The sequence below is a fragment of the Phoenix dactylifera genome, chromosome 4, assembly GCF_051530095.1.
Source record: "Phoenix dactylifera cultivar Ajwa chromosome 4, Ajwa_hap1_PhDact_Kaust_v1.1, whole genome shotgun sequence".
Lineage (NCBI taxonomy): Eukaryota > Viridiplantae > Streptophyta > Magnoliopsida > Arecales > Arecaceae > Phoenix > Phoenix dactylifera.
In genome coordinates, this window is record NC_143193.1 from 21,358,836 (window position 1) to 21,379,504 (window position 20,669).

The 20,669-nt window shown below is 40.8% G+C and overlaps 1 protein-coding gene across 1 annotated transcript; it reads right to left on the reverse strand.

Moving 5' to 3' along the window:
* Positions 1–386: 386 nt before the first annotated feature.
* LOC149753724 (uncharacterized) lies at positions 387–10,315 on the reverse strand. Its single transcript, XM_089930375.1, has 3 exons — positions 9,148–10,315; positions 8,263–8,404; positions 387–409 (listed from the first exon to the last, which is right to left on the reverse strand). The coding sequence occupies exons 1-3, from the start codon at positions 10,210–10,212 to the stop codon at positions 387–389; spliced, it is 1,230 nt and encodes a 409-aa protein (XP_089786501.1). The 5' UTR covers positions 10,213–10,315.
* Between the last annotated feature and the right edge of the window lie 10,354 nt (positions 10,316–20,669).

A 20,669-nucleotide genomic window follows, 5' to 3' on the forward strand; every position in this document is an offset into this window, starting at 1 on the left:
AGTTTTTCATGCTAAACCTTTTCAGCACTTCCTCTATGTACATCTTCTGTGATAGGCCAAGCATCCTTTTAGATCTATCTCTATAGACCTTTATTCCCAAAATATAGGATGCTTCCCCAAGGTCTTTCATGGAGAACTCTTTTGACAACCAGACCTTGACCGAGGTTAGCATGGGAATATCATTCCCTATCAGAAGGATGTCATCCACGTACAGTACGAGAAACATGACAACACTCCTACTAACCTTTTTGTAAACACACGGTTCCTCTTCATTTTTGATGAGATCAAACATTTTGATTGCGTCATCGAAACGAGTGTTCCAACTCCGAGATACTTGCTTTAGTCCATAGATGGACCTTTGCAGCTTATAGACCTTGTGATCTCCATCACTGGTAGTGAAACCCATAGGCTGTTCCATATAGATATCTTCATCAAGATATCCATTCAGAAAAGCAGTTTACACATCCATCTGCCAGATTTCATAATCATGAAATGCTGCAATGGCAAGCAATGTTCGGATGGATTTTAGCATGGCTACAGGTGAAAAGGTCTCCTGATAGTCAATGCCTTTGCGTTGACTATACCCTTTCGCCAGTAGCCTTGCTTTATAGGTCTCTATCTTTTCATCCGAATCTATCTTTCTTTTGTAGATTCATTTGCATCCAATAGATACAATACCTTCTAGTGGATCTACTAAGATCCAGACTTGGTTGGAATGCATGGAGTCTAACTCTGATTTCATAGCTTCCAACCATTTCTCGGAATCGATATCAGATATTGTTGCCCAGAGATGGTCACCCAAGAGGGGGGGTGAATTGGGTGTTTTAAAACTTTTGTCTAATTAAAAAATAAAACACACAAATGTATGAGCTAAAGCTAAAATAAAGCTATGAAGACAAACAATCGCAAACACAAGCTTTTATAGTAGTTCGGAGCCTCCACTGCTCCTACATCCACTCCCCAAAGCACCTTTGGGAATTTCCACTATAATCCACGATTACAGTACGGTAGTTTTGCGAGTTCACTACCCAACTCGTTGTTTTACACCGGGCTAACAACAAACCCTATAACCCCCAATTTCACTTAGGCTTGGGACGCCTTTCCCTTGTTCCAAGTCCCTTGACTGGAACAAGCACCACAATGAAAGGTTTTACAAAGGATTGAAAAGCTCTAAATAAGCAAATATGACAATGATAAACAATAGAACCCGGAAGAATCCTTTTGCCGTTGGAAGCGTGGGAAATGATGATTCTTCCGATGTGGATCGCGTAGGCTTGAGTATGAGCTTTGAATCCCGAGCGGAAGAGAGTGGTTGAGCTTGAAATCACTTGGGAAGTTTGAAAGCACTTGATTTCTTCACTTGAATGCACTCACTCCCTTGAACTTCTCTCTCTTGCTTCTCTCTTAAATGATCTAGCTTTGGGTTGGTGAAGAGTTGTTGAGAAGCACTTAAGAGGTCCCTTTTATAGCCCAAAAAGCAAATATAGCCGTTAGAGATAAAGTAAAAGAGATTTGAAATTCAAACCAAACCTGCAAAAGTTGTCAGTCGCGTCCCAGGCGCTCCGGAGACGTCTCCGCTTCAACGCGAGACGTCTCGGCTGTATAAATTTACTTTTCACTTTGTTTGGGGTCGACTCGGCACTTTACGGGGACGACTCTGGAATTGTATCGTTTGAATCCTTGTTTTTCTGTTTTTCTGAGAGGGTCGTCTCTGTACTTTACGGGGACGTCTCGGCTTGTTTGCACTTTTTGCATGGGGACGACTCCGCTGCCTTGGGGACGACTCCGCTATTATAACTCCGAAAAACATGTCTTCTGGAATTCTCTGAGAGAGTCGACTCCGCTCTTTCAGGGGACGTCTCCGCTGCCTTATCACCGAAAATGACATCCTCTGGAAAAACTCTGAGAGAGCCGACTCCGCTACCTCGGGGACGACTCGGGAAGTCTGCTTTTTACTTGCGGGGACGACTCCGCGTACGGTGGGGACGTCTCGCGCATATCTCTTGAAAACTGCCTTTCTGCCGCCACTGAGAGAGTCGACTCCGCTACTGAGAGAGTCGACTCCGCTATCGCGGGGACGACTCGGCAGGTGCCGGGGACGTCTCCAGACGTGCCAGTTCTTCCTGTTTGTGCCAGAGACGTCTCTGAGACAACCCGGAGACGTCTCGGCTGTCCCTGAACTTTTTCTTTCATCTCAAAAATTCTTCAATAAGTCCTTAAAAAATCATGGAAACTTGCCTAGACATTTCTTAACAATATTCTTAATAAAATACATGAAATCCTCAATTAAATTGTTAAGATAAATGGAATTATACTCTAGTGTTTTGTATTCATCAAAATCCATTAGGGGGTCAACAATCTCCCCCTTTTTGATGATGACAAAACACTGAGTATATGCAAAATTCGAAATTTAAACATATACACAGTATTTGATCAGATGTACAAGCATAATGTTTTGATTAGAGCTAGATACAGTGTGCATAATTCAAAATAGTCAATTTTCAGTTCTATCATTATGCATAAGATTGATCTTTATAGCTCTTAAGCAATTTTAGCATATCAACTGAATTTGAATTAAGTTAAAATTTGAAAGCTAAGTTCTTTTTGACTCCCCCTTTCTTTTCCAGAAGGGCAATTATCTAAAAGCCAATATTTTTCAATTTTATCTTTTCTAATTCAACTTTGGAGTATGAATTTCGTATTTTGCATTCCAATGTAGTTCTACTCTTGGTTCTACTCCCCCTTCTATATATCTACTCCCCCTTTTTGTCATCAACAATGAAGGGGACAAATTATCCTTCTATGAACTACTCAAGGAGATTCAAGTTGTGCTCCCCCTGTCCAAGTTATTTCTATTAAAGAATTTTAGTCATTCATATCACTCCCCCTTTGTTTTGGAATTCATTTCAGACTCCTCTTTTTGTTTAACATAGTTATCACAAGATGTGCTCCCCCTGTGTCATATGCATGGATAAGTTGTGTTGAATTTGAATACTTAAGGTATGTTATGAGATTTTTATGGCACATCACAAGAACCACATACACAGTCACAGAATCACATACACAGTAGCACATACACAAGGTTTCAAAAGAAATTGTATTCATGTATCATTGTAAACCTTTGAAGTCAGTACATAGTTAAAAGAAGAAATCATTACAAGTATTGATTTCTACTACAAAAAGTGTTTCAAAATAGCCTAGGGTATACAAAAAGAAGATCCCTAGATGTCTACAAAAAGTCCCTTATCGGCGATGTTGCTCATAAGCCCTACAAGCTGCATCTATAAATGCATTGATTGAATCCATTAGGGTCTTGAACTGATCTCCCTGTGACTTATGGAAGGCTGCCACGAGTGCTTCAAATTCTATGGTTACCATTTCAATTCTTCCTCTAAGTTGGGCAACCAAGGTGCCCACATTTCCTCCTGGGCTTGTCAACTCTTTAAGACTCTTTGAAATGGTCTTCAAGCTGTCCTTTAGCTCAATTGATCTGATTGTTTGGGTGGCACCCACACCAACTATTTCTTGCGTTGTAGCTTCAATTTGAGCTCTAATTTCCTTCAGCTCTTGTAGAAGCCCTTCATGTGAAGCTCTGATGGGGGCCAACTCAGTAGAGATCATGGATCTCATTCCCTCCCTCATCTGCTGGCAAATGACAGATGCTAAGGTACGCATCTGGTCTTCTGATAGGAAGGAGGGCCCACTGACTGGAGGAGGTGGTGGCATGGATGTGGAAGGTCCAGCTGAGCTGGAGGGTATATCAGGGAAATCCATGTGGCTGGGTGGAGGAGAGTGGTGGTCAGACTCCTGATGTGGGATCTCAGGCTCTAGGGTTTGAGCTTTTCTTTTTGGTACCTTGACCCAAGACCCATCTACCTTTTGAAACTCCATTCTTCGCATTGTGCCCTCATTATAGTAGTCAGTGTTTCTCAAGGGTTTTGCAGGTTCATTTTCGGGAATGTGAACCTTAAAGTGTTTAAATACTAGGGTAAATATCATGCCATAGGGTATACTAAACCTAGAATACCTATGACATAGAGCAATGTAGTTTAACATGAGTCTAGGGAGGTTTAGAGGAATCCCTAGTAGGATATGGTGCATGATAACTAAATCTCGCTCCGAAACAAAATCGAAGCGACCGGTTTTAGGAAACAAGACCCGGTTGACAATATTTAAAAGTAATCTCATCTCGGCATTTAGGTCTTGTGAGTTCACTACATCAAGAGGGCCGCAGTCCTCTCGTCCTAAAAGTAAGTTTAGGGCTATTTCCCTTTGGAGATGTGAGGTTGGAGCCTCACCGTCCTTAGGGATTTGCAAAACAGTGGATAAGATGTCCTCATTAATTTCTACTAATGTCCCCCGGACATATGCAGTGTACCCTAAGTCCCCTAAAGCCATATTACTAAACATTTCTCTAACAAGGCCGGGGTAGGTCGAGGTATTGAGGGTACAAAGGTGCTCCCACCCTTGGGCTCGGAGTCTCTCTCCAATAGAGAACCCCTCATTATCTAGAAAATGAAAATCTATGTACCTCCCGATTGTCACTGTGCGATTTGCACAGGAAATGGTTGTGGTCGGCGGAGCAACCGGAGGAGACGGCGCGGAAGGTTCTTCCCTCCGTTCCTCACCGTCGGCCGCTGCCCTAGGACGCCTCCCACCAGTCCTCCTAGCTCTTTTGGGTGCCATTGAATGGAAATCCTAGGAAAATGAGGAGAAAGAGGCTAGGGTTTGTGTTGGAGAAAAATGGAGGCTAGGGTTTTTGTTTTTGTCGGGGATGAAAGGGAAAGCTCGGGTCGGCTCGAGCTGTTTCGACCTATTTTAAAAACCCTCGTTCGGTCCCCGAGACGTCTCCGCGACTAAGGCGAGACGTCTCGCCTGGAGGGACGTCTCTGCGATTTGCCAGAGACGTCTCCGGCACTGAAAAATTTCAGACTGAATTCTATCTTTTCCCAATTTTTTATTTAATCACCCTAATCAACATGATTTCTTTCGATAAACACAGAGTGAATTTGTTTGTGATCCTCCCCCTTAATAATACATCCTATAATAATTTGATAATAATTTTTGAATTATTAATATTGAAATGAGGAATGTTTGACCAAATTTCGAATACCTATGAAATAGGCTCTGAAAATATCTCCATGAAGAGTCCAAGGGAGGGTAACCATCCTCCAGAAAGTCAAACAGTTCGTCATTTAGCTTAGATGAATTCATGCTTTCACTTATGTTTACCTTGAGGTGGATTACTAGTTTGAGTAGCAAAGCAATGCAATACAAGTTCAATTTATTTGCTAGGATCATACAAGCTCAAAGCATTCCTTAAGAAGTTGAATCTATCTTTACAAAGGGGCTTTGTAAAGATATCGGCCAATTGATTTTCAGTACATACATATTCAATCATCACATCATTTTTCAGCACATGATCCCTAATAAAATGATGCCTAATCTCTATATGCTTTGACTTAGAGTGTTGGACAGGATTTTTTGTTAAATTAATTGCACTTGTATTATCACATTTAATTGGTATATTATCCATTTTGATACCGAAGTCTTCAAGTTGTTGCTTAATCCAAAGAACTTGGGCACAACAGCTTCCAGCTGCAATGTACTCAGCCTCAGCTGTGGACAAGGCAACTGAATTTTGTTTCTTGCTAAACCAGGAAACCAAATTAGCACCTAAGAATTGACATGTGCCACTTGTGCTTTTTCTGTCGAGTTTGTACCCGGCAAAATCAGCATCGGAATAAGCAATTAAATTTATGTCAGATTGTTTAGAATACCATAAGCCTACATTAGATGTCCCTACCAGATATCTAAAAATTCTTTTAACAGCTTGCAAGTGTGATTCCTTAGGACATGCTTGGTATCTAGCACACATACAAACACTGAATAATATATCTGGTCTACTAGCAGTAAGGTAAAGTAATGAGCCTATCATACCTCTGTACAATTTGCAGTCTATATTTTTACCTTTTTCATCTTTGTCAAGCTTGCAACTTGAGCCCATGGGTGTGCTGATTTCCTTTGCATCCTTCATCTTGAATTTTTCCAACATTTCCTTGATGTATTTGGACTGACTGATGAAGATGCCTTCCTCTGATTATTTTATTTGTAGCCCAAGGAAGAAGTTGAGCTCACCCATCATGCTCATTTCAAATTCTCCCTGCATAAGCTTGGCAAACTCTTGACAAAGACTATCGTTAGTAGCACCAAAAATTATATCATCCACATAAATTTGCACAAGCAATAAGTCATTTCCTTTTCTTTTAATGAAGAGGGTTTTGTCTACATTTCCTCTCTTAAATTTATTTTCAATTAGAAAATTACTTAATCTTTCATACCATGCCCTAGGAGCTTGCTTAAGTCCATACAATGCTTTATGCAATTTATAAACGTAATCTGGATGTAAGTGGTTTTCAAAGCCTGGAGATTGTCCTACATAAACTTCCTCCATTATATAACCATTTAAAAATGCACTTTTTACATCCATTTGATAGAGTTTAAAATCCATGAAGCATGCATATGCCAAAAGTAGTCTAATAGCTTCTAATCTAGCAACAGGAGCAAAAGTTTCATCAAAGTCTATTCCTTCCTCCTGATTATAACCTTTGGCAACTAGTCTAGCTTTGTTTCTTATGACTATTCCATCTTCATCTAGTTTATTTCTATACACCCACTTGGTGCCTATAATTGTAACATTAGGGGGTCTTTTCATTAGAGTCCAAACTTCATTTCTTTCAAATTGGTTTAATTTCTCTTGCATAGCATTCATCCAATTATCATCTTTTTCGGCTTCTTCTAGTGATTTAGGTTCTATTTGTGAAACGAAAGCAAGATAATTACTGGTATTTCTTAGAGAGGATCTTGTCCTTACCCCTTGCGAAGAATCACCAAGGATTAGATCCCTTGAATGACCATGTGCATACCTCCATTCCTTAGGAAGATCTTGATTTCTTGATGGAGGTTGATCTTCTTCATCTTGCTGAATTGTATCTTCTTTGATCTCATCCTCATGTTGTTTGTCTTGTATGGAGAATTCCTTCATTCGGTCTTCAAGTATACCTGCATCACCATCTTCTTCTTTTCTAGAAGAATCTCCGTTAGCTTCATCAAAAACAACATTAATGGATTCTTCAACAACAAGAGTTCTCTTGTTGAAGACCCTGTATGCTCTACTAGATGAGAAAAAACCTAAGAAGATCCCCTCATCTAATTTAGCACTAAATTTGCTTAGATTGTCCTTTCCATTATTTAAAATAAAGCATCGACAACCGAAAACATGAAAATAGCTTATATTTGGTTTCTTACCTTTTATTAACTCATAAGGTGTTTTCTTCAAGATGGATCTAACTAATGCACGGTTTAAAATGTGACATGCAGTATTTATTGCTTCAGCCCAAAAATATTTTGGTAGATCCGATTTGCACAACATGGTACGAGCCATATCTGCTAGTGTGCGATTCTTCCTTTCTACCACCCCATTTTGTTGGGGTGTCCTAGGTGCCGAGAAATTGTGATTGATACCATTTTCGTCACAAAACTTTTCAAAGTGCTGATTTTCAAACTCGGTACCATGATCACTCCTAATTGCTTTTAGTTTAAGATTGAGTTCATTCGAAACTCTATTATGAAACTTGATAAAAGCGGGAAAGGACTCATCTTTATGTGCAAGAAATGAAACCCATGTAAAACGTGAAAAATCATCAACAATTACAAGATCAAATTTCTTACCCCCTAGACTAGCAGTTCTAGTGGGTCCAAACAAATCCATGTGGATTAGTTCTAAGGGTTTTGTTGTTGAGACTATGTTTTTAGACTTGAAAGAGCTTCTCGTTTGTTTCCCTAATTGACATGCAGCACAAATTTTGTTCTTTTCAAAATCTATCTTTGGTAGTCCTTTGACTAGATCTTTTGTAATCAATTTAGAAATTAAATCCATGCTAGCATGTCCTAACCTACGATGCCATAACCAACTAGTCTCATTGACTTTGGGACTCATGGCTACAAGACATTGGCCATCCTTCATGGTGAGATCATCAAGATCAACCATGTAAACATTTCCATGCCTATGTCCTGTGAGTATGATCTCATTGTCAATTGGACTACTAATTATGCATAGTGATGATTCAAATGACACTTTAAATCCCTTGTCACAAAATTGACTTATACTTAATAGATTATGTTTTAGTCCATTAACTAACAATACATTGTCAATAAAAGAGGAGGGTGAAATGGAGATTTTACCAACACCAATGATTTGACCTTTAGCATTGTCTCCAAATGTGACTACTCCTCCTTCTTTTGATTTCAAAGTGATGAAGAGACTCTTGTCACCGGTCATATGCCTTGAGCAACCACTATCAAGATACCACATTCTCCTTTTATTCCCGGCTGCAAGGCATACCTGCAAAATGATCATGTGAAGCTCTTAGGTACCCAAGTTTTCTTGGGTCCTTCGTGGTTAGTGTAGTTGGTTCCCTTAGGCACCCATACTTTAGTTATGTTTTTAACTTTCACAAATGTACTCTTGTTAGTTTGGATCTTTCTTTGAATACAAGAGTAGGCTTTATGTCCATTCTTTCCGCAATGAAAGCATGTAGGTTTTTCAGTTTTTACATCTTTTGCTTTTACAAAGAAATTCTTTAGATACTTTTGTTGTTTGTTAGTTTTATATCCTAATCCGGCTTTATTAAAAACAGCTCTTTGATTTGAAAGAATAAGATTTAATTTTTCAGAGCTTTGTGTGAATTTTTCAACAATTGGTTTGTATTTATGTACCTCATTCTTAAGATTTAAATTTTCTTTAACTAGTTCTTCCTTATCCTTTTTAAGGGATTCAACATTTTGTGCAAGTAAGGTATTATTATCGAGTAGAGATTTTACTTTTAGATTTAATTCCTTAATTAGTGTTTTTCCCGTTTTATTTTCAATGCTAAGTTTTAAGTTTCTATTTTCTAGGTCAATGGTGTTAATATTTTTAACGCTCTCCTTCTCAATCAATAGGTTTTCAATATCTTCTTTCAGTTTTTGATTGGAGGCTTTTAACTCTTTATTCTTTACTCCTAACATACTACAATCACCCATAAGTTCTTGAAAAGCTTCATACAATTCTTCTAAAGTAAAATTTATAGTTGAGTTTTGACATACCTCGTCGTCTTCGAATGCCATGAAGCACAAATTGGCGGTCTCTTCCTTCTCTTCCTCGGAGGATGATGTGTCACTATCATCCCATGTTGCCTTCAATGCCTTCTTCTTCTTCTTTCCAAAAAACTTCTTTTGTTGAGGGCATTCGGAACGAATGTGTTCCGGTCTCTTACAATCGTAGCATATGATTGGGTCTCTTTCTTTTTCTTTTTCTTTTTCCCAATCATTTCTCCCTCCAAACTTTTTCCTTGGAAAGGGTTTCTTTTTTCTCATGAATTTTTTAAACTTCCTAACTATCAAACCCAAGTCCTCGTCCTCACTTTCTTCCTCACTCTCACTACTTTCTTCTTCACACATACTCGAAGTAGCCTTGAGTGCAATTGTCTTCTTCTTTGGCAAATCATCTTCATGTTGCTTCATCGTGAGCTCATGCGTCATCAATGAGCCCAAAAGTTGTTCTAGCCCCAAGGTGTTGAGGTCTTTGGCTTCTACGATCGCCGTGACCTTTGCTTCCCATGCTTTCGGCAAAGACCTGAGAATTTTACTTACAAGTTCCGGATTAGTATAAGATTTACCCAAACTCTTTAGACCATTAATTATATCGGTAAAGCGTGTAAACATGCATGTGATGGTTTCATTGGGTTCCATCTTAAACAACTCATATTTGTGAACTAGAATGTTCACTTTGGACTCTTTGACTTGATTTGTACCCTCGTGGGTAACTTCAAGCCTATCCCATATTTCCTTAGCGGAACTACATGTGGAGACTCTATTAAACTCATTTACATCTAGAGCACAAAATAATGAGTTCATGGCTCTTGAATTGAGTTGAGCCATCCTATCATCATTCTCATCCCAATCCTCCTCAGATTTGGGAACTTGAATGCCATTAACCATGTGTGATGGTTCTTGTGGTCCCTTGACTATAACCCTCCACAAGGCATAGTCTTGTGCTTGAATGAAGATTCTCATTCTAGTCTTCCAATAGGTATAATTTGTCCCATTGAAGAGTGGAGGTCTATTGGTTGCTTGCCCCTCAGCAGGAACATTGTTAAAGGGTGTTGCCATCTAGATCTTTGGCTAAGACGGTTAGGTCTTTCAAGAAATACACAGAGCACCTGCTCTGATACCACTTGTTGCCCAGAGATGGTCACCCAATAGGGGGGGTGAATTGGGTGTTTTAAAACTTTTGTCTAATTAAAAAATAAAACACACAAATGTATGAGCTAAAGCTAAAATAAAGCTATGAAGATAAACAATCGCAAACACAAGCTTTTATAGTGGTTCGGAGCCTCCACTGCTCCTACATCCACTCCCCAAAGCACCTTTGGGAATTTTCACTATAATCCACGATTACAGTACGGTAGTTTTGCGAGTTCACTACCCAACTCGTTGTTTTACACCGGGCTAACAACAAACCCTATAACCCCCAATTTCACTTAGGCTTGGGACGCCTTTCCCTTGTTCCAAGTCCCTTGACTGGAACAAGCACCACAATGAAAGGTTTTACAAAGGATTGAAAAGCTCTAAATAAGCAAATATGACAATGATAAACAATAGAACCCGGAAGAATCCTTTTGCCGTTGGAAGCATGGGAAATGATGATTCTTCCGATGTGGATCGCGTAGGCTTGAGTATGAGCTTTGAATCCCGAGCGGAAGAGAGTGGTTGAGCTTGAAATCACTTGGGAAGCTTGAAAGCACTTGATTTCTTCACTTGAATGCACTCACTCCCTTGAACTTCTCTCTCTTGCTTCTCTCTTAAATGATCTAGCTTTGGGTTGGTGAAGAGTTGTTGAGAAGCACTTAAGAGGTCCCTTTTATAGCCCAAAAAGCAAATATAGCCGTTAGAGATAAAGTAAAAGAGATTTGAAATTCAAACCAAACCTGCAAAAGTTGTCAGTCGCGTCCCAGGCGCTCCGGAGACGTCTCCGCTTCAACGCGAGACGTCTCGGCTGTATAAATTTACTTTTTACTTTGTTTGGGGTCGACTCGGCACTTTACGGGGACGACTCTGGAATTGTATCGTTTGAATCCTTATTTTTCTGTTTTTCTGAGAGGGTCGTCTCTGTACTTTACGGAGACGTCTCGGCTTGTTTGCACTTTTTGCATGGGGACGACTCCGCTGCCTTGGGGACGACTCCGCTGTTATAACTCCGAAAAACATGTCTTCTGGAATTCTCTGAGAGAGTCGACTCCGCTCTTTCAGGGGACGTCTCGGCTGCCTTATCACCGAAAATGACATCCTCTGGAAAAACCCTGAGAGAGCCGACTCCGCTACCTCGGGGACGACTCGGGAAGTCTGCTTTTTACTTGCGGGGACGACTCCGCGTACGGTGGGGACGTCTCGCGCATATCTCCTGAAAACTGCCTTTCTGCCGCCACTGAGAGAGTCGACTCCGCTACTGAGAGAGTCGACTCCGCTATCGCGGGGACGACTCGGCAGGTGCCGGGGACGTCTCCAGACGTGCCAGTTCTTCCTGTTTGTGCCAGAGACGTCTCTGAGACAACCCGGAGACGTCTCGGCTGTCCCTGAACTTTTTCTTTCATCTCAAATATTCTTCAATAAGTCCTTAAAAAATCATGGGAACTTGCCTAGACATTTCTTAACAATATTCTTAATAAAATACATGAAATCCTCAATTAAATTGTTAAGATAAATGGAATTATACTCTAATGTTTTGTATTCATCAAAATCCATTAGGGGGTCAACAGATATCGCCTCGTCGTAGGTTTTGGGATCCTTTATGTGATCCCTATCTCCCACTAGGAATATTTCCTCGGTATCCTCTTCTAGTATACCTAAGTATCTATCATGAGGATGGGAGACCCTACTAGATCTGCGAGGTGGTTGGAGGACATCGTGTACTGGCTCTGTATGAATGGGTTCGATAGGATCCATGACTCGTTGCTTTTCAGAAACTTTCTCTTCAAGCTCAATTTTTCTTCCACTGCCTCTATCAAGGATAAACTGGTTTTCCAAGAAGATGGCTTGACGGCTCACAAACACATTGTGATCCTCTGAGACGTAAAAATTGTATCCTAATGACTCTTTAGGATATCCTATAAAACGAGCACTTATGGTCCTAGCCTTTAGTTTGTCTGCCTGTAGTCATTTGACGTGGGCCGGACATCCCCAAATCTTGAGATGACCAAGACTTGGTTTCTTACCATGCCATATCTCATACAGTGTGGTAGGAACGAATTTAGAGGAAACTCTATTCAGTAGATATACTGCGGTAAGTAAGGCATCTCTCCAAAGAAACATAGGTAAATCAGTGAAGCTCATCATGGACCGGACCATATCCAATAGAGTCCGATTTCTCCTCTCTAACACCCCGTTGAGTTGAGGTGTACCCGAAGGAGTCCATTGTGAGACTATGCCAATGTCCTTGAGATAGTCCCAAAATTCTCCACTAAGGTATTCTCCTCCTCGATCTGATTGAAGAGCCTTAAGGAGTTTTTCAGTTTGTTTTTCTACTTCATTTCTGAACTCTTTGAACTTTTCAAAAGATTCAGATTTATGTCTCATAAGATACACATACCCATACCGTGAATAATCATCGGTAAAGGTAATGAAGTACGAATAACGTCCTCTGACTTGCACATCGAATGGGCCACATACATCTGTGTGTACCAGGGTAAGTATTTCAGTGGTCCTCTCCCTATGTCCTACAAAGGGCAATCTAGCCATTTTTTCTTGAAGACAGGACTCGCAAACTGGATATGACTCGGAAGTCAATGAGCCGAGAAGCCCATCTTTATCCATTTTGTTCATTCTGTCCTCTCCAATATGGCCAAGCCTGAGGTGCCACAAATATTTTTGGTTTATCTCATCCCTGGATCTTTTGGATCTTTTGGCATTTACTTCTTGCTCAGACACATTTATAGATACATCCATATGCAAATGATAGAGACTGTCAATCATAAAACCACGTGCGACTATTTTATTTCTGAAATAAATAGAACAGTAGTCTTTGTCAAATGTAAAAACATGACCTTCCTGTGCTAGACATGAAACAGAAATCAAATTTCTGCTAGCAGCAGGTACATAATAGCAGTCTCTAAGTAATAAACTAAAATCAGACGGTAGTCGCAGATGGTAGGTGCCCACAGCCACAGCAGCAACTTTTGTCCCGTTGCCAACTCGAAGGGTTACCACACCTTCCGCCAGCCTTCTACTTTCCTTTAGACCCTGCATAGTAGTGCACAAGTGAGCACTAGAACTAGAATCTATAACCCAACAAGAAGTAGAAGAAACCGTTAGATTAGTTTCAATTACGAGCAAGTTTATACCTTCTGAAGGTGTGTCAGCCTTCTTGTTCTTCAGGCTCTCGAGATATGAAGGATAGTTCCTCTTCCAGTGGCTGTCGACATTGCAGTGGAAATATTTTTCTTTATCATTAGCCTTTTTCTTTTGAACTTCCTTCTTTGGCTTCTTATCTTTCTTCTGCTTCTTTGCAGGCTTCTTTTTCTTCCAAGTAGACTTTCTCTTGGAACCAGAAGTCAACTCAGCAGCAAGGACATTACCCCTTGAACCTTTCAAGGCTTCCTCAGCAGTTACCAACATATTTATCAGTTCAGTCTTAGTGCATTCAATCTTATTCATGTGGTAGTTTACTATAAACTGTCCAAATGAATCAGGTAGGGATTGAAGGATCAGATCTACTTGCAATTCCTTGTGCATGTTCATATCGAGCTTCTCAAGCTCCTCCAGGTCCTTGATCATAGTCAGACCGTGATCATGGACAGACTGCCCCTTGCGCATCATTGCTTTGAAGAGCCTTTTGGACACTTCAAAACGAGCTGTGCGACTTTGCTCACCATACAACTCTTGCAGGTGTGCCAGTATGTCCCTAGTAGTCTTCATATTTTCATGCTAGCATTGTAGTTCATTGGACATGGATGCCATGATATAGCACTTGACCCTAATGTCATCGTCTGTCCACTTCTCATGCGTCGCACGCTGATCAGCGGTCGAACGTGCTGGTAATGCGGGGATATCATTGTCGAGCACATAGCCTATTTTTTCGCAACTCAGAACAATTTTGAGATTTCTAAGCCAGTCTCTGTAATTGGTACCGGTCAATTGGTTGGTCTCAAGAATACAGGTCAAAGGGTTTGAGGCTGACATTATGATCTGCAGAGAGTAAAGATTCCAGTTAGACTTTTGTACTTGATCCTAATCTGTTCTAGGGTCTTTTAGAACAAATGTACCTCCCACTATTTTTTCGAATTCCTCACACTCTCCTGGTAGGAAAACGGAAATCCTACACGACTAGGGTTTCTAGTGGGTACTGTGGTCCCACCGATTTACATGCCACCTCACCTAACAGTTATTGGTGACACATAAATAGATGAGTGTACAACTCTTGTACAATGCTTCTCAAGCATGTTGCAGTGCTACTTGGTCTCTAGGTCATGAAGACCTCACCTAACAGTTATTGGTCCCACTCCTTAGTTAAGTCAGACCCACCGTATAACCGTAGAAATAAAGTCGTCATTGGGTCCTTACCTAACAGTTATTGGTGCCCAACCCCATCTTTACCCTACAATATCTCATGTCTATAGAGAGGTCCAGCCTCCCGATGCAACTTGTCCATCAACATCAGAAAAGCCTTAGCAGCTCTACTACAGTGGAAGACCTATGGACTTAATATCGGTTAATCAGGTCTTAGTGTTTGCAACTTGAGCTCTTCATAAGAGGTAATCGAACAATTGGCCAGGTAAGCAGGTGGGAGGCTCCCCTTACTCAGAGAGTAAGGTCCTAATTAAGTAACCACCTTTCATGCTTTCCTAGATCCTAATTAGATCAATTAATCTAATATGACTTGCTCATGTTGGTTCACTCTCGACTTGATTGAGGAGGTTTTAGTTTAGGTCTCATTGGGTTTGCTACATCACATGTAAACCTATCTACCCCGTTCTCATTCACATCACAGCAATAATTAAAGCTAAACTTTAAATAGGTGATGATCATGGATTTTATAGGTCATATTACAAGCACATGCACGTCAATCGATCAACTGGTCTTCAACTCTTGAATTGGTTCCAAGCCTCCTTGATTCGATCCTTGATCAACTCTTGATCCTATCGCCATCAACCGCTCAGATCGCCGTTCATCTCATGTACTTTCTTCGACTTGATCGTTGACGCACATCACATCATAGAAATACAACCAGATATAAAATAAAAATAATAATAAATTACATCTTCTTTTAGGAGGCATGCAGGCCTCTCAAAACATCAAATAAGATGCATGCAAGCATCTGAAAAATTTCATGACATTGCAGATCACATCGCAGGTCTTTACAATTGATACCAAAAGGGTTTGAATCCTATGATCATCACCGCATGAAACAATTATACTTTTCAGATCTGAAACTTAATTGATTATGTTATGACATAGGTTGCTGATCATGCTAATCATGATTCTAAACCTTGTAATCTCATTAACAATGCAATTAGAATCATCATTTTATCACATAAAAATCAGCATGCAAAAATCAGCACCCTTGAAAACTCTGCATGCAGAAAATTTTCAGCATGCATAACCTTTTAAATTTCAGATCTAAGATGCCTTTAGATAATTAATCCTTATCTTAATCTACGATGCCTAGGCTCTGATACCACTGTTAGAACCCGCCCATGCCGTAGAAAATTTAAAAAAATTCAGATGGCAGCGGAAGAGGCATGCGCGGGATCAACCGTTCATCGCATGAACGTTGTTCAAAAACCGTTCGTAGTTAGATAAGGATTAAAAACTTTTAAACTATTAGGAAGATCAGATTTTCACCTTCGTGTGGGTAGGTGATCACCGCAACTTGATGATCGTGGTTTTGGAAGAAGGTTCGCTTGAAGCCGTTCAAGTGTCCGGCCTCTACGGGTATCCACACGAAGCAGAGGACCAATCCTGACGCTCCAATCTCCCCGGGGTGCTAGCTCCCTTGCAGAGATATGTTTTGATGGCTGATCACCTCCCTTTCTTTCAACTCTTGAATGCTAGAGGGAGGAGGAAGAAGATCACCAAGCTTTGCAGCTTTTATCTTTTCCCTGCGTTGGAAGAAGGAAGGGTGGAGGAAGGGAGCCGCCAACACCACCTTGTTCTTCTCCTTGCTTGCGGCTGAAACCAAGAGAAGGGGAGAGGGAGGCCACGGCTGAAAATAAGAGGGCTTCAATTGCCCTAGGGTGCCGCCCCTCTTCCCCTTTTAAAGGCATCTAGGGCTCCTACAAATTAGGAGCCCTTGATGTTTTACCAAGAGGGGCACCGGCCCCTCTTGTGTTGCCGCACCAAGGAAGAAAAGGAGCCCCTCCTCCTTGTGTTGCCCTAATCCTCCTCTAAGGAGGATTAGGATGCCCCTATTTGGTTTAGTCCTAATCTAATTAGGGTTTAACCAAATCATGAATCAATCGGGTTCAATCTATGCTAGTCCTAATCCAATTAGAACTTGAATGAACCATGACTCAATTGAACTCTTCAATCCTAAACCAATTAGGAGTCATCTTGATTCATTAGATCAATAATTAATTGGAACTTTAAGAAGTCCTAATCCCATTAGGAATTATTTAATTTTAGTCCTAATCCAATTAGGACTCTAATTTGAATCCGAAGTTCTAATCCAATTAGGATTTCTAGGAATCCTATTCTAAGTAGGAATCCAAAATAGATTCAAAATCCTAATCTTATTAGGATTGTGGGAATCCTACTTCAAGTAGGAATCCCAGTCCTACTCCAAGTAGGACTCCCAATCCTAATCCAATTAGGACTCTAGAAATCCCACTCCAAGTAAGATTCGTGTTTTAAATCCAATTAATCAATTCCCATTTCTTCTTCAACTTATTATCAATCGAATTGATTACTTGTGATTCATAATCACTTTTCAACCATCGGATAGGTCAATACTTCTAGTGTGTGTGACCCCATAGGTTCTATTCTGACTGGTAGTGTAATATATTTCGATCTTTATCTTAATATCATTAAAAACTCCTTTCAATGGGTTGAAACGATTCCAACTCAACTCATTAGGATTTATCGATCATCGAGATATTTCCTGTGAGTCTCACTATCCACCAGTGACACCTAGCAGCATGTAGTGGCTACCCAGCAGAATAGAATGATGAACCTCTAGGTGCAGTTGTCGTGTGATACAGTCCTACTATCATGGATCCCTACAGGACGGAGGTCATGGACAACTCGTCAAACCCCATCGTCTGTCGTATGTGAAGATTTATTCGACTTAAGTTCGAGAGTGGAAAACTCTTTCTCCACTATACAATCTGCCCCGGCCGAGGTCTTACGAACTCAGTCTTATAAATCACATAGGATCTCTCCTTATCTATCAAGGTCGATAGATTCCTTATAGGTGCATAACCTACTCCTACAGTGAACCTACTGCAGCCAATCTACACTGCATGGACCCATATGGCTATAGACTATGTATATGTGCAGTCAAACTACAATAACCTCACTGTGAGTAGCCGAAGCATTGCAGGTCAAAGGACCAGTCACACTACTGCAACATCAAGCAAGTCACTGACGAGTGGATAGACATCCAAGTGACTTCTTGTTTTGGTCATGCTCAGTACCCTTGTTCTTAACAAGCACCTGCACTATTACTTCAGTATCCCTACACCGTGGACTTGAGTCTCGTCCATCTACAGGAAAAGTAATGTGTGCACTGATCTCGTCGGATCGATCACCGTCCTCGTGATGATCCATCGATCAGGAGCATTTAGAAATTAATCACTAATGATACATGGCTCAAATTCTCAACTCTTGAGAATATGCATCATCATCTTATTAATTCTTTGGACGATTCATAGACACAATAACAATATGAATGAAAAAGATGTCTTTCATTTATTCAATAATAATAAAGTTAAGTACAAATTATGTCCTAGAATTAATAATGTATCAGCCAAAATTGGCTTCTAGGGCATACATCTAACATGGGTATCCACACGAAGATCTGGATCGATCAAGGTCATGATCTTATCGGGGTGCTAGCTCCCTTGCAGAGATCCCTCTTTGATGGTTGGAACTTCTCCAAGCAATCAACTCTTGATTGCTTCCAAGAGGAAGAAGAAGGAGAAGGAAGAAATACTTTCTTGCCTTTTCTTTACCATGGATGAAGAAGGAGCGAAGAGAGGAACACCTTCCTCTCTTTATTTTCTTCCATGTAGCTGACAAGAGGAGGAAGAAGGCTCCATGTTTGCCACCCCTTTTTGTCCCTTGCGGATGGAAGAAGAAGAAGGGAGAGATGGAGGCCGCTCGCCTAAAAAGAACCACCAAGAATAATCCCAAGGGGGGCTGCCCCCCTTTTTATTCCTTTTCTTTGAAGCCCTAGGCGTGGATTCCTCCTAGAAGTTAGGAGTCCCGAGCATCCGGGATGCGAGTCCCGTCCATCCAGGTCGCAGATCCCAGGAGCATCCGAGGAAGGGAGGGGCAAGAGCCCCTCCCTTCTAATCCTAATCAAATTAGAATTTAGGTGGTCTTTGGTTCATTGAATCCTAATCTAATTAGGAATCAATCGGTCTCCCTATTTGACTCATATGAATCCTAATCTAATTAGGAGTCATCTTTATCTATTGGACCAAAATAAATTAGGACTCTAGGAAGCCTAATCCAATTAGGACTCATATAATTTTAGTTTTAATCCAATTTAGGACTTTAGGAATCCTACTCCAAGTAGGACTTTAATAATTTGAAGTCCTAATCAAATTAGAACTCTAGGTGTCCTACTCCAAGTAGGACTCTTGAACCTTATCATATAAGATTGAGCCCAATTAATTAAGTCCAATTGATTCAATCAAATTGCAATCCAATTGCAATTAATTCTTCTTCAACTCACTAACTCTTAGTGGGTTAAATTAATTATCAATCAAATTGACAATTACAAACTATTTTGATTCCAAATCACAATCCAACCATTAGATCAATCAGATCCTCTATTGTGTATGACCCCATAGGTTCTATTCTATCTGGTAGTGAGATATATTGTGATCCCTATCACAATATCATTGAAACTTCTTTCAATGGGTTGGAACAATTCCAACTCTTCTCATTCGGGTTCACTGATCATCAAGTGAATGCCTCTGAGTCTCACAATCCACCAGTGACACCTAGCAGCATGTAGTGGCAACCCAGCAGAATGGAATAGATGAACCTCTAGGTGCAGTTAGCGTATGATATAGTCCCTCTATCGTGGATCCCGACAGGATGGAGGTCATGGATAACTCGTCAAACCCCATCATCTATCATATGTAAAATTTATTCGACTCCAGTTCGAGATTGGAAAACTCTTTTTCCAAAAACTACCTTGGCCAAGGCTTTATAAACTCAATCTCATAAATCACATAGGATCTCTCCTAATCTATCAAGGTTGATAGATTCCATTTAGATGCACTCCTACTCCTACAATGAACCTACCGCAGGCAATCTGCACCACAAGGACCCAAATGGATAGGGCCCATTTTATGTGCTTGTCAAACTACAGCAATCTCACTGTGAATAGCCGAGACATCGCAGGTCAAAGGATCAGTCATACAACTGAAGCATCAAGTAAGTCACTGACGAGTGGATAGACATCCAAGTGACCACTTGCTTTGGTCATGCTCAGTACCCTTGTTCTCTAACAGGCACTTGCACAATCACTTCAGTGTCCCCACACTGTGGACTCAAGACTCATCCATCTGACTAAGTGATCTGTGCACTAATCTCAGCGAATCGATCACCGTCCCTCGTGAGGGATCCATCGATCAGGAGTAATTCAGGAATTAATCACCAGTGACACATGCCTCAAATTCTCAACTCTTGAGAATATGTGTCATAATCTTATTAATTCCTTGGATGATTCATGGACACATAAGAACATGAATGAAAAGAAAGCCCATCCTAATAAATTCATTATTAGGTCAAGTATAAATTTATGTCCCAGAACAAAATAATGCGTCAGCCAAATTGGCTTCTAGGGCATACTTCTAACACATTATCAGGTCCCCAAACATCTCAATTTCTCCAGATCTAGGGCAGTCGGGGTTGCCCGACTTCCACCCTTGTACCACCGACAATGTCGTCGCCAGCCGTGGCTGCTGCCATGCCGGCGACGATGGTCGGTGCTTGATCGAAGAACCAGCGTTTATTGAAGAAGCAATAGAGTCGATTACAAAAAGTACTAGTTTGAAAGGCTCGTTGGAATTGATCCGCGTCGGTGAAGAGACCAAGAGAAGGGTGGATGAGAGAGAAGAGTTCTTCCCTTCCCTTCTCCCTTCACGGATGGGAGTACATCTTCCATCCTCCACCTCTTTGGTCCAAGGGCAACAGCCATGGTGGCTGTGCCCTCATCTTTCCCACCCTCAGCCACCACTGGCCGAACCATCGCCGGCCGCCTCTGCTGCAGTCGCCGGCGATGGTGTCCGGCCAAAAGAAAGGGAGAAGAAGAGATCTACCATCTTCTTCTTCTTCCCCCCAAGAACCTGTTGGGAATTGTGTCCCAAAGCCAATTTTTAATTGTAAGAAATTGGATT